The following is a 14,644-nucleotide window of genomic DNA, read 5'->3' as shown; positions in this document are numbered from 1 at the left end:
TAGCGCTCGCACTTCAACCCTGGCAGCTTCTCAGAGAGCGCATTCAACCCCTCCCCCGATGGAGTCGCACAGTGGTACGACCTGCCCCACGCTGCTGCCAGCAGCTCTGCCTCGCGCTTCCCGCCGGCTCCGTATCCAGGATACGGCATGCCGTCGGCACGACTGAAAAAAACCCAAGCCGTTAGCAGGGGCGCCGAGCCGTTAACGAGCCCAAACGGGAAGCTCTCGCTCCAACGCGGATGTTCGCTCCCGTCAGTCTGGAGAGGTGGACCAAAACACATGGAAGGTAAAACACACACACACACACCAACCACGCTCAATTACTGAAAGCGAGCCGCGGTTCAAGGGAGAATTTCTCCATTTCCGTTTATGTTTCCATCGCCTCATTCCCTTTCCAGCGAGGTCTTTCTCTCTCTCCTGCCTCAGGGAGTTCCTCAGTGGGGATGTTTGCAGGCAGGAGAGCTGAGTGTTACATTAAACAGACAATAAAGCTGTGTTACAAAGCCTAGCGAGAAAAAGATTTGTCGTGATTTTCTCCTTAGAACTGCTCTTTGCTGTAGCGTTTCCTCCCCCGCTGTCCCCTGCTAAAACGACTCCCAGCTAACAACTGCAATCAATGCATCATTCAAGACACTTAACCCTTTCACAACAGCAATCCCACAAAACAAGACGCAGGACAGCTCAAGACTGCAACCATTTTACCACAACCTCAAAGCCTAGTCAACCCAACCCACATCATAAAAAATAAAAGAGCAAGAACTACAGCTCGCTTTGGGAGAAAGAAAGACACTCAGGAAAGAGAAGGGGAAGCTTTACAAGGCAGACCTGAACTGAAACCAGTCTGGGTCACTGCTAGGCTCTAGTTGAATTCTGATACTGGCCGCCCCCCTCTGTGATTCAAGATCAAACTCAAGTCTAGAATTTCAAGAGGTTCAAGAGAAACTCTGCTCATGAAGACTTCAGGAATTATAAAGGCAATTTAGAGAGATTTCCAGAAATCTAAGACAAGTGTTCTAGAATATGGAGGCACTTGATTTATGAAATTCTCAAGTAGTTGAAGTTCTGGAACTCTAAAGCAGTTTATAATAAAATTCTAAAAGTCCAATGTAGTTGGAAATGAGGTAGAATTCAATGTAGTATAAGGAATTCTCCAATTCAGAGGTTATTGAGGAAACTGTTCCAGAATGGGCATTTATAAAAGAATTTTAGAATTCTAAGACAGCTAACTAAGAGTTCTAAAATTCTCAAGCAGTTCCTCAGAATCTGAAATCTGTTTATAAAGCGTGTCAGAACTCTAAAGCTGAGTATCCACCGAAATTACCCAGAACAATTTGTCTCAGGAACTTTTTCCCAGGAACTATTTTCCCCGAGACCTATTGTTAGCTGCGTTTCCATAGCGGTCTAAAGTACTGTGAAGATAGTCGGGTGACGTGGGACTGCGCTCGACTTTCAAGTTCCCGCTGGATTTCATCCTCTGCATATAAGCTTAATAAAGCCTGAACCCCATCGTCAGTCCATCAGTTGTATTTGTTAAACTCCATTGTTCATTCGAATAGCAAACAACTCTTACTGCACGCACTGCATCAGATTTTAAAAAACGATGGTTGAAATAACATGCTGCGTGGAGTCAACCAATCAAAATGCTGTGTGAACTCAACCAACCAGCATTGTTCAGCGGCAAAGTCCCACCCCCGAAAGTTCCGGAACTTTTAAAAAGCACTACCTCGTGAGCAGGTACTCTTTGAGGGGGAATTTTTTTTAGCCAGAACTTCATTTAGACCTGGTTCCTGCAAAACACACATACCCCCTTTCCACCAGCACGAACCAGGTGCTAGTTCAGAGCTAGTGCTAGTGCCAGTTCGGAGTTGGTTCAACTGACGAGCCTTCTAAGAACCAATTTGCCTTTCCACAGGCTAGAGAGCCACCACAGAGCCAGGTCTTGCGTCACTGTATACGTCTCATATTTCACAGCAAAGCTAGCGCCGCAGCGCCAAACACAAACACACCAGGCTCGTTTGAGATGCATCGGCTTCTCGCAAAGCGATCGCCGCATGACATCAAAGCTCCGCGAGAACGATCCAAAAGCACAAGGAGTCGTATGCTCTACAAACGCTCCCGCGGATCCGCGGCACCCGCCGAATCGGTCCGCGCTGTTCCGATGCATCTCGAACAAGCCTTCTATCAACAATCGCAGATGTTTCACTACTGTTGATGCTCATGGCTTTGCGAACCTACATCGGCATCCAAACACGGCTCGCCGTAATTTGTATATAGACGGAGATTACGATCGAGCTGCTATTAGCTCGATTAGCTGCTATTTCAAAAATGGCGGTCACAAGTTTCTTGTTGGTCACGGTAACCCCGCCCCCAGCCCCTGACGCAAGCGGTTCTTACTTCTAGCCCAGCAATGTTTTGGTGCTACTTACGAACCACTTTTTCTGGTTCGGAGCTGGTGCTTTGTGTGTCGAAAGACAAAGAACTGATTTGAAACTAGGCTCTGGCTCCGAACTAGCACTCAAACTGCCTTGGTGGAAAAGGGGTAACAGAGTACCACCCCAGAGTTCCTAGTTCCTGGGAAAAGTTACTGCGGTGGAAATGCAGCTTAAGACAGCTGATAAAAAGTTCTAGAGTTCAGAATCCGCTGAGTTCTAGAATATTTAGGTAGTTCAAAAAGATCTAGAACTCAAACGCAGGTGATAAAAAGTTGTAAAACTGAAGAATTCAGTTAGCTCCAGAATTCCAATGCACATTCTAGAATGGACATTAATAAAGAGTATTCTAAGAAAGCTAATGGAGTGTTCTAGAATTCTCAAGCAGTTCATAAAGAGTCACAGAATTGTAGGACAGCTGATAAATAGTTCTGGAATTCTGAGATCCAGTATTCTAAGATAGCTAATAAAGAGTATGAGAATTCTGAGATCTAAAGCTGAGACAGTTGATAAACTATTATAGAATTGAGGCAGTTGTGTGTGAATTTTTTCGAGTCTAATGTGTTGTGGTTTCTTAATGATCCTCTGGCTACGCACAGTGCTGACGAATGTTCTAATTTTACATGCAACTCAGGAAAAAACAGCCTTCAGACTGAGCAGACGTCATGTTGCATTGGAAAGCGAGCAGCTAGGGAGAGAGACAGACAAAAAAAAGCGACAAGAAAGAGCAGGATATGCAGAGGGGGGGAGATGGAGCGTCGAAACTCCCTCAGCATGGTTTTAATTGAGAGAGCCGTGGCTGGAATGGGAGTTGTGATAACAGAGGGAAAGGGTTGAGGTGGCCTCCACAAAAGAAGTACATCATTAACGGATCAGGAATTTCCCTGACAGCCGGCCAGGACGGTACTGAGCGTGCGGACGAGTGTGAATGTGTACGTGCGCGAACATGTGATATCATCTTGCTCAGCCAGACCTTTGACTAAACAGCAGCTTGCAAACCAAAGTTTGTTTTTACATGCCGGGTTAACCTGGGATAGATTATACCACAATAACAGGGCATAAAACTCTGAATATCTCTCAAAGATCTTTGTCAAATTCTGTGATTAGCTCTTCCAAAAAAGCAATCGTACTATTAACCCAGCAGGCAGACTGATTTTTAAAAAAAATAATAAATCCCTGTGTGCCCTTAGTCTCTGAAGTTTCATAAAGTCAGCCAATCAGTTTAGCGCTCTCCAAATCAAGAAAATGCTTTCCAGTTTCGTGTGCAATATGCATCAGACAGTCAGTGAACAAACTTTGGGCGGTCCGGAGGCGTCTGTGGCCGAGACTGCAAGATATAACTGATGTCGCTCTGAGAGTTGAAGGTCTGTATCCTGCTATTTGCTCAGGCTTAGCAGACAGTGACAAAACAGGGTGCGACACACATGCCTCACTGACCCTGTGTATACACACACATTCTGCTGGTTACTAAACTGCAAACATTCTTCACACGTGAACGCTGACACTTATAAAGGGACAGTTCACCCAAAAATAAAAATTGTGTCATTGTTTACTGATCCTATCATTAAAATCTGTATGACTGACTTCTGTGGAACACAAAAGAAGTACCTTTCTGTTTGTGTATAGTCAATAAACAACATTGACAACCCTGTTGACTTTCATTGTATGGAAGTAAAAAAAAATTATACAATAAATAAATGATCAAAGAACTCTTTTTTTTTTTTTTTTTTTTTTTTATTTTAGGTGAGCTATCCCTTTAAATAAATTTTAGTGATTAAACAATTCCAATTACTCAATCAGGAAAATGGAACCTCGAACATTCCCTGTTTTTTTATTCTAAAATATGCAAACTGCAAATAATCTGAAAGGGAATTAAGATCAGATTGCAGTGAATGCATGCGACAGGGTTATTTCAGGTCACAGGCTGTATTTTGCGGTCGACATCTAGATCAAAAGATCCTTAGTACGCGGCCTTGAACGGACTGCCTGACCAGCGGACACGCTCATGCAGTCAACTGTGGAAAACACGCAGGTTTTTCCACTCGCGCTTGGTTGATGCCTGCGATGCAAGCCAAAATGACTCAATCACACACACGCGCAGAGAACCGCTCGAAGGCGCCCAGGAGTTTCATCAAGCCAAGAACGGTTTGTTTTGAAGGTGCGTGCCCATGAGAAAATGGAAACGAGAGCGCGCGCAAAACTACGTGCCGTTTGCATGTTTACTGCTGTTGCGCTGGGACCAAGATGGAGTGCCACGTTTAAGTGTGTGAACTCTCGTTCTCTCGCGCTCTGAGACACACAGACACACACACATAGAAACGGAGCAGCTGCCGCGGTCTGTGTTGAAAGGTTCGGCCGCGCAGTCATGTCATATTTCCGAGCTCTGGCAGCGCCGCGGAGCTGCTCGTGGCTTACACACACACACACACACACACAGAGCGCGCTGGCAGCTCAGTGCGCAGCTCGCGGCTTATCTCTCTCACACACACACACATAAACACACACACACACACACACTGAGCGAAAGAGCGGCTTCCTGTCTGAGGCTGGAGAGCGGGAGGGAAAAGGAGGGGGAACGGAACGAGGACTAGAAAAACAAGCCGCTGTCGACTGACAGAAAAAAAACACACGCGGACGGAAGGTCTGTCCTCACCTGCTAAGGGCCGACGTGAAGGTGTAGAGGGGGAGGAGAACGAGTGATAGAGAGAGAGAGAGAGAGAGAGAGAGAGAGAGAGAGAGAGAGAAATGAGGAATACGGGGTGGGAAAGATTACATTTTATCTCGCTTCCTCTGACACACACACGCCGCACGGATCGGCGCCGAGTGCCCTCCGCTGCGCGCTCTGCCGCTCCCCCACCGTATCTGTGGCGCACGCACAGCCCCGCGAGAACAGCCGCCTTTAACCGATGTCACCAAGCGCATTTATAAAGCCATTAGAGCAGAATTAGACCCCGAGCGCCAGCGGGGAAAATCACAAAGCCCTGAGACTCAGCGGTAACGAGAGCCCACGCTCTCCACAAGCGTTCGAGAAAATCCACCGCTAGCGGAACACTGTAGCTCGCTGCAATGTTGGGGGAAAAGCTCATTAGGAAAAAAAAAAAAAGCCATTTAGCTAGTAAAAATATATTTGGTTGTTATTAAAATACAGTTTAGCTATTCGTAAACAGTGTAGCTATATGTGAAAAAAAGAGTTTAGATTTTAGTTCACAGCTAGATTTTAGCTAGCAAAGCTAATCGTACACCAACAGTTTAGCTTTTTTAAACAGTTGGTAAATTGTTAAAGTCCACATGAAATAGAAGCTGTGATGGCCTTTTCAGTAAGAATAAATGTAGGGCGGGACTTGCTATTGCTGTGATCTCATGTGAGTGACAGTTTGTCCCGCCCTCGCGCCAGTGAACACGTCACCAGAAAATATATGTGGTTGCAAGAGGGAGGGGAAGTTATTTTATCTTATGAGTGCACATTACAAAAATAATTTAAAAATTATTGCTATTTGTTAACACGTTAGTAGTAAAACAACGTTTACTGCATCTGAATAGCTTTTTTTATAAACGGTTTAGCTATTCACAAAAACGGATCTATTTGGAAACAATATTCATATATTAGCGAAAAATTGTTTAGATATTAGCTCACAATCCGTTTGTACATGGCTATTCGCACACACGGTTTAGCCATTTCTAAACAGTTTAGCTATTTGTAAATTGTTCAGTTTTGCTAAAAATGAAAAATAATTTAGCTATTCATAAACATTTCGCTATTCATGAACAGCTTAGCTGTTCGTAAACAAGAGTTAGCTATAGAATAGATAAACAGTAGATACTAGAATAGATAAACAATAGATACTAGAAAATCATTTTAGATATTAGGTCACAATTAGTTTATCTATTCGTAAACAATGTTTAGCTATTCATCAACAGTTTAGCTTTTCATATTAGGGTTGGTTTTTCACAAAAATAATAATTTAGCTATTTGGAAATAGTTTAGCTATAAGCTACTAGCAGTAGTCAAAGAAAAATGTGTGTGTAAAAATCTAAAATTAGTCTTTAGATCAACTACAAAATACAAAATGGCAATCCTTTTCTGTAAGAACCAACAACCTTTTTTAGTGATCAGAAACGCAGAAAAAACTCCCCCTCTTTCCATGGGCCGCTAATGGCCGGCGTTAGTTTGGGCGACGAGAGATCGGGAGGTGCGCGGAACGGGCGGCTAATGGCTTAAAACAGCGCGTGTTTAGCACCTCCAGCCGAATGATTAATTAACGTGGAGATTACGGAGAGCACTTGTCAGATCGCTGATTGGACCTTAATGGCAAAGAGCCATTCTGCCTGAGAGCAGAATTACCGACAGAGTCTAGCAACCGCAGCAGAATCAGATGGAGAGAGAGAGAGAGAGGGAGAGAGAGAGATGGATAGGGCTTTCACACATACACACACACACACACACACACACATAACGATAGGTTTCAATCAGCACACAAAGGCCAGTTTTGTCTGAGTCATAAAAGAGGGAGGCAACAACCAAACACAAGTGTAAATAAGCAGCACCGTAACGCAAGCTAGACGTCAGCACTGGCGGAATGTAATGAAAGAGTGTGTGTTGCAGTAAAACTCTTGGCGTGAGAGCTAAAGGGAGGTGAAGAAACGCAAACAAGCGAACAAGAGATGTAGGGGGAGGGGAACTGCAAACGTACGTGTGTGTGTGTGTGTGTGTGTGTGTGTGAGAGAGAGAGAGAGAGAGAGAGAGAGAGAGTGTGAGTGTGTGTTAAAGTGTGCAGCCACTTCAAGCACAAAAAATGGAAGGAATGGAACACAACGGAACGTGGCATCCCTAGTTGTGAGAAAACAAACCACAGACACATGTGGATGCATATTATAGGCAGAACGAGAGAAAAGATGAAAGTAGCAAATGGGAAAAACGGGAAAAAGACTAAGCGTAAAACTAGCTTGATTCCGACACCACACAAGCGTGATCTATTCTGGAACAGCACCACTGTCTCAATGATAAAAATGCTCCGTAAAATGCAATAAGAAACTTTCCCTTTCAGTGGAATTCAAGGCACCGCTGCGGAGCGAGAGAGGAAGGGGGGAGGGCTGGGGAAGGAGAGAAATCATGCGCTCGCAGCAGTAATCGCTCATTTCCTGTTCTCCGTGCCAGTCCTTTCAGACGCACTGCCGGAACTAATCCAGCTCCCCATTAATCTGCACAAATTGGACACGGAACGCCGCGCCATTCCAGAACCCGCGGAACCACCGTATTCCAGAACTGTGGAATACGGTTGAATTCCGGAACAGCAGGGAATCTACTAAACAACGAGACCAATGCATGTTTGGTTGAATTACTCATGCAGAGACATTAAACTTTACGATATTTAAGACAAGAAATCTGAATTTTAATAAAAAATAAAAGTCCTAAGTCTTACTACCCATAATATTTTAGTGCACGTTATTTTAAAAAAAGTTTGTTTTCGTAAACTTCAATCAAAAAATGCAGATGTATAAGACAATGCGAAAAAAAAAAACATGCAAATATTCATCGCAAGGATGCAATCAATGCAAAATTCAATCAACATAATAATCCAATCAAATCCCAAAGGATGAATTCTACTATTTCCTATAAAAAAATTCAGTTTTATATGTAAAAAAAAAAAAAACACAAAAGTCATATTACGAAATGTAAATGCATTTCAAATACCGTTTCATGTTGTCTTTAAAAATACTGCAGTTACAAAAATATCAAACACTCTACTGACATTCATATTAAACTAAAAAAAGCTGACTACAAGATCAGAGACGGAGTGCAAAGGGTTAAGGTTTTCCAGTTCTACAGCAAGGACAAGACCGAGAAAGTGCGAGAAACAGCGCGCCTGTGAAAGCACGGGAATGAATGTGAGTGAGAAAGGTTTGAGTGGGAGTGCAAAAGCCGAAAGGAGAAAGAGATGAGACAGCCCGTATGTATGTGTGTGTGGGGAAGCGAGAGGCTGCGTCGCAAGAAGGGGAAAAAAAACTGTGTGTGTGTACGCCAAGCGATCGCTCTGTGCCTGTCAGGGGCTCTCGCATGTCAGACTCAGTCTCACGCAGAAATAATGAGATGCGAAGAGAGCAGGAGAGGGCAGCCGGAGAGAGAGAGAGACAGTCGCGCACACACGCGCAAATGCACGCTTACCTCATATCCCAGCCGCGCAGCTCGCTGCAGTAGAGTCTCGCCCGCGTTCTTGTTGACGATGAGTCGGCGTGCTTCGGGCGGCATGGGCCTGCTGACTGGCGGCTCCGCTGACACTGGAGGTGCGGGAGCGACCGGAGGTACCGGTACATCCGGAATGGCGCACGGAGGGGTCGGGGGTGCCGCGGGTTGGTAAGCAGGAGAAGGGGGACAAGGTTTGACCGGAGAAGACTCGTAATCGGAAAGAGATGCTGGCCGCTTCTGGGCGGAACGCTTCACCACCTGATGGGGGAATAAAAATGCATCACTTTAGCGTTTATGACAGATCGCAACACCATCACACACAGGCTTTGAAAGTCACAGTATGTGGCGCCACAAACAGGGTAAGGTAGACGCTCTCTACAAAGACGGAGCGGACAAAAGAGTGACAGAGCTACAATCGCTTGGTGCCAAGAGACAGGCGGGATGGAGCGCTAATTAATCACAGTGACAAGTTCATGGTCGGCACTGCGGTATAATCAGCGAGGGACTAAAATTTGAAATTCCTTTAAAATATTTGTGTATTAAGGTGGGCGATATACCGGTAAACGCGATTAACCGGTAGAGATTTTGGACTATTGTCTCTATCGCGGTTACCCTCATGTGACCTTGCTGTAATGCGCGGCCACGAAAGCTTATCGTTTGCATGCATTTTAAGCATTGTGGTTTAAAAACAAGTGGTTTTAAACCATTGAAGCACAATTAGCAGTGAAAGACAACTCATTTCAGCTTTTTGCCGACTAACTGGGCTTGAATGGTTAAATACACATTTATGTGTCAAAGTGAGCACGTATTTGCAAGTAAACAGAGCCGTTTATGTCTTAAGTGAAGGTACAGTTGACAAAGACAAGGCATGAGTATAATGGATCGGTGCAGTCAGTCTTAAAGGGACAGAATCCAAATTTACCTGCTGTCATTATTATTGCTAATCAAACAAAAAAAAGGAGAAAATCTCTGACTGCTTGATTTTGTAACTTTAATAAGAATAAATATATATTAAATATATACACAGTAAAGATTATTAGGTAGGTCTATAAAATTTGTGTCTTTGTTCTATTGTAGTTTGTTTTCTTTGCTTTTTTCTTTATCACCGTTTACTTGTCTTCAGTAAGCTTGAGAGATTTTTTAGACTAGCATTTGTTTTTTTTAAATGATATTGATGAAATTATGAATAATTTTGATATCATAAAAACCTCATTTAAAGCAAAAATAACTATATCGTGATATTGTTATCGTGATATAAAATCATGATATAAGATTTTGGTCATATCGCCCACCCCTACTGTGTAAACTGACAAATGTGAAGTAACTATTCCCACATAGTTGTGTGATTTTTTTTTTTTTTCCGCAGTAGTGGAAAACTTAGCCCAGCGGCAGTGCAGGAAACAGTGTTTCCCACCATAAACCAAGAACAAAAGTATGACTGTCAACAAAGGTTCCTTGCTCACACACCCTGCATGGTCAGCAAGGTTATTTTTGGCCTGCAGTTAAATGGGCCGAGACTATTTACACAACTACAAATGTCCCATAAACACGTTTTTAACAGAACAACATGCATCATCCTCTTTGAACATTTCTGTTTTCGGCTCTAGGGCTGCGTGTTGTTTGCTCGCGAGCTGGATGGAAAGCTGCAGACTCCGATCCGTCAGCAATTGTGTTCCCCCGGCAGGGAAAGTTAAACAGGAAACAACGGAAGACTTTGGCTCTCTCCCACTCCCTTTATCTCTCCCGCCTTCCGTGTGCGAGTTCTCTATCTGTGGAGCGCAGTAGGGCGGGCGGATGAGAGCCTTGTATGTGTGTATGTGTGTAGGCCGCAAGTTCATGCGAGCAGACTGAAGGTCGGGAAAAGGAGGGGTGATCGGGGCGGGAACTCCACCCACCCCAGAGGAGTTCCAGAGCGCAGCAGCTGTCAGAGTAAACACACACACACCGCAAGCACATACACAGCTCTGCCAGAGCCGTAACAGCGCAGAGAAAATGAGCGTCTCAAAATAAGACCATTGACATTTACTTGGGTGTCTGAATGAGAACATACAGATTAGACAGACCAAGATTAACTCAACCCCTAATCCGACCCCTAAAAAACACATTTTAGGAATGAAACAAAAAATATTAGAAATATTATAGAAATGTTATTATGATAAATATTTACATCATAAATATTTATATAATAATATTACTATTATAAAAAAAGAACAATATTTATTCATTCAATATTATAAATATAATAAGTTAATAATATATATAATATAAATATAAATAAGTTATTATTAACTATTTAAATTTATAATATTAATAGGAATTAGAAGTATGTATATTTATAACACTAATCAATTTTTATAATATATTATTAATATTTATAATAATAATTATTATTAATTATGCAAACACTTTTCCAATAGTACAAAGTTAAATTTTATATATATATATATATATATATATATATATATATATATATATATATATATATATATATAAAAATTTTAAATAAAAGATAAAATATATAAATATAATGAAACCACCAGACATTTAAACCGAGTTCTTTTTTCCCAATTGAGGACCTGCTGGATGTCTCCAGTGTCATGACTTGGAAAATGTATTTATCTTTGCAAATGAAGTAAACCCGCACACACCGTATTGTGTAAACACCTTCGTAATATTTTCATATGAGTGCGTTTGTCTGCTGTAAACGATGTGAACTCAAGGTGCGTGTGTGTTTTTGTGTTCGGCTGCAGAACGCGTGCTACGAGTGTGTGCGCTACATCTGCGTGCGAGATCGCAACGGGGAGAACGCAGGCTGTGTTATTTAAAGAATGCACAGCGTGTTCACTGGGGAATCATTTTCCTTGACGGAGAGAGAAAGAGACCAGAATTCTGACCCGGCCTTCACTTCTCCCCTCCCCCTCGGTTGCGTCTCTCTGCTGGGAGTCTGCCTTTCAGCACAAGAGGAGGTCAAAGCAACCGCACTCTAAACACACACGCTATGACCCCCTCCCGCATCCGTTGTGCCGTCCCAGAGAGCCGCGATGCTTCCCTAATTGGGATGATTAACATTGTTGTGATTGGAGACACGTTTTTAAATGGTTCCTCGCTGAGCCTGGGGAGAACGCTTGGGTTGCGAGCCAAAGCAAAGAGCATGGTTGGTCTCGCACACACAGACAAAGGAAGGACATTCTTGTGCGGATAAACGAGCACCTCGACCTTCTGTTATTACATCGACATGTGCAGCAGCGCTTACCTTGTGTTGGTGGGCGGGGCTGAGTTCAGGACACTCCTCATTGGTCGACTGCAACAGCATCCTGCGCTCCTGTTGGCCGAGGTGCTTGGTCTTGCATTGCCGTTTGCCCTTTGGCTTTTCAGGGTCGCCGTGGCGGCGCAAACGAGATGGAAAGGTGCTGTCGGGGTCCGGAGAGGGCGAGGAGGATCCCACTGACTTCCGGTGCTCCTTGAATCGTTGCCGTTTGTCAGAAATGTGAGAAGGAATAGCAGAGGAGAACTTCCTTATGGAATCGCCGCAAAATCCATCAGAGAGAACAGGAATAGCTAGAGAGAAAGAGAGATTAAATGAGTTAATACTAATACTGTGCCAATTTTGTGCATTTTTGTGAAAGTCTATAGTAATTATGCAAAATGTAACATTTGGTAAAATGCATAAAAATGAGCTGAGAATGAAAAAACTATTGAAAAAAATCAGCTTAAAGAAAAAAATATACAAAATATTTAATGAACATTCAAAGGGTGGGGAGATAGAAAATATAAATATTACAGCACAAATGTGTTTTAAATAAAGAATAAAATAAAACAATGCAGAATTTTGAGGCCTCAGATTCTAGGAATATATTAGCCAACTTTTCAGTGTAAATTCTGAAATAAACCTCACAACACATACCAAAACAAACATTACTGTACAAACTTGCGCTTTTATAAAATCAGCCTCAACTTGCAAATATAACAGGAAAGAAACAACACAAAAAATGGTAAGAACACAAATCTGGGATTTACGATTTCATCAAGGGCAAAACACACACAGATCAAACCGACAGAAGCTTCCTTAAGGTCTTGTTAGGTAAATCAGACTGACAGCAGGAGAATGAACGGCAGCAGGGATGGACAGAGAACGAAAGGATTTAGAAAAATTGATGCACCCTTTCCTTCGTCTGTTTTCTATTTTGCATCACGTGACCAGAGCCCGAGCAAAAGAGGCACGTTTAAACGATAGCATCAACCGGCAGAGAAGGACGGAAGGGAAAAGAGAAGAAACATGAAAGGAAGAGCAAGATAAGAGAGGGAAATCAAATGAAAAGGGAAGCAACAGTGAACAGGAAAGGAGAAATGACGGACGGACGTAAAAGTGGAAGAATAGAGAGTGAGAGATGCAGCAGCGAGGGAAAGAGAAACGATGAAAGGGTGAGCACAAGGCCGAGAGAGGGAGAGAAACCGAGCACGCTCCACATCTGTTCCATTATTCATCATATTCCCCGTTCAGTCGCACGCGCACACACACACACACACACACACACACACACACACAGCGCCAACGAGAGCCCCAACACGCAGAGGAAATCTCTCTCACGTATGCAAGCAAGAACGCCAAAGACAGAAGACCACGTAGCCAACAAAAACACACACTACCGAATAGGTAAACATCAATATATATCAGCAAAGACAATTAACAGGATATTTCGCAAATGATCTGAATTGAGCAATAACCTGATTCTTGCCATTTGTTTGTGTTGTTTTTTAGTAAATAGAGTAAAAATCGGTTAATCACAAATCGGTTAATTTTTTAAGTTTTTACTTTCACTTAGAAAAATGGGATTTTTTAATTTTGTATTTTTACATTTTTTTAAATATTGTCTAAAATAAGCATTAGAAATTGTGTACGAACATAAACCGTCTCGATAATGTCTAACTGAAAAACACATATCAGTTGACTACTATTACCAATATTCACAGACATGCGCAAATTTATACAAGCAGTACATTTGTAAATCAGATCCTCACCACAAAGTCAGATCCACTTCACATCAGCAGTCCCCTTAGAAATGCAATGATTTAGTTTGGTGGAGATGAAACTGGCGGAACTAATATATTGGGCCGAGACAAAAGCACCTTAGAGAACCTTCAACACGCAGACCACCAACTGTGCAACTGTTCGTATGTGTGTGCGTATGCGCACAAGAACCCATCCTCACGGGCAAACTGTTCCAGCCTGCGTAAAGTGCTCCTCTCCTTCAACAGGCTAATTAAAGTCCTACCCCGAGAACCCTTGAGACCGGATTCACCGCACCTACCCCACACACACACATACACGCGCAGAAGTGTGCGTGCTCTGCAACCTAAGTGAATCACTCAATTAGCAAAAGGGGAGCAAAGACCTTAATGCCTTTAAAAATCAACAGAACAAAAGCAGCGTGCTAAAAACGCACACACCCTGGGGCTTACAGCGGAGAGTTGTGCATCACTGGCATGCGTGTCTTGTCCCTCACACCTCGTCATGGACAACACAAATTAGCTTGCGTGTGCACACGAATTCCCTCGGCTGAAGAGCGAGAGTATGTATGTGTGCGGTGGGAGACGGATTTTGACAGGGACATCTGGGGGATATTAGCCTCCCATTAGTACGCAACTGGGCACACACACACACACACACACACACACACACACACACACGCACGCAGACAATAATGCATTAACTAGCAAACCATCTCTCAGCTTGAGTAAAACCAAGATACATATGTATCTCTCACATACACGCACAGAGTGAGGGATATAGCGAGATAAAGAGTCTCGTCTTGCTGCTCTCTAATCCTCCTGACAGAACGCCAGCACAATATCCAGCAGCCAAGATACTGACGGGCAGCCTCACACACACGCACGTTGTTATTTGCACAGTTGTGGAATCTCATGGCTCATTACTCTGCGGCATGCGCTTTCTTGGCGATGCTTTTATACCAACAAGGACGCAAGTGTCTGAGAGAGTGCGTGTGAGCGTGTGCAAGTGCGGCTTGTCAAT

At 43.2% G+C, this 14,644-nt stretch overlaps 1 protein-coding gene across 2 annotated transcripts in view; it reads right to left on the bottom strand.

Annotated features, from left to right (window-relative positions):
* bcor (BCL6 corepressor) overlaps positions 1 to 14,644 on the bottom strand; it is a 45,164-nt gene that overhangs the window by 10,887 nt on the left and 19,633 nt on the right. For both annotated transcript variants that reach the window (XM_048182733.1, XM_048182734.1), the window contains 2 exons: positions 11,867 to 12,171; positions 8,593 to 8,871 (listed from right to left, as the gene is read on the bottom strand). In XM_048182733.1, the coding sequence (XP_048038690.1) occupies positions 8,593 to 8,871; positions 11,867 to 12,171 (584 nt within the window). The remainder of the gene's footprint in view (positions 1 to 8,592; positions 8,872 to 11,866; positions 12,172 to 14,644) is intronic.

Source organism: Megalobrama amblycephala, linkage group LG2 (assembly GCF_018812025.1).
Source record: "Megalobrama amblycephala isolate DHTTF-2021 linkage group LG2, ASM1881202v1, whole genome shotgun sequence".
NCBI lineage: Eukaryota > Metazoa > Chordata > Actinopteri > Cypriniformes > Xenocyprididae > Megalobrama > Megalobrama amblycephala.
Note: the sequence above shows the minus strand (reverse complement) of the source record. Positions and strands in the feature narration are given on the sequence as shown.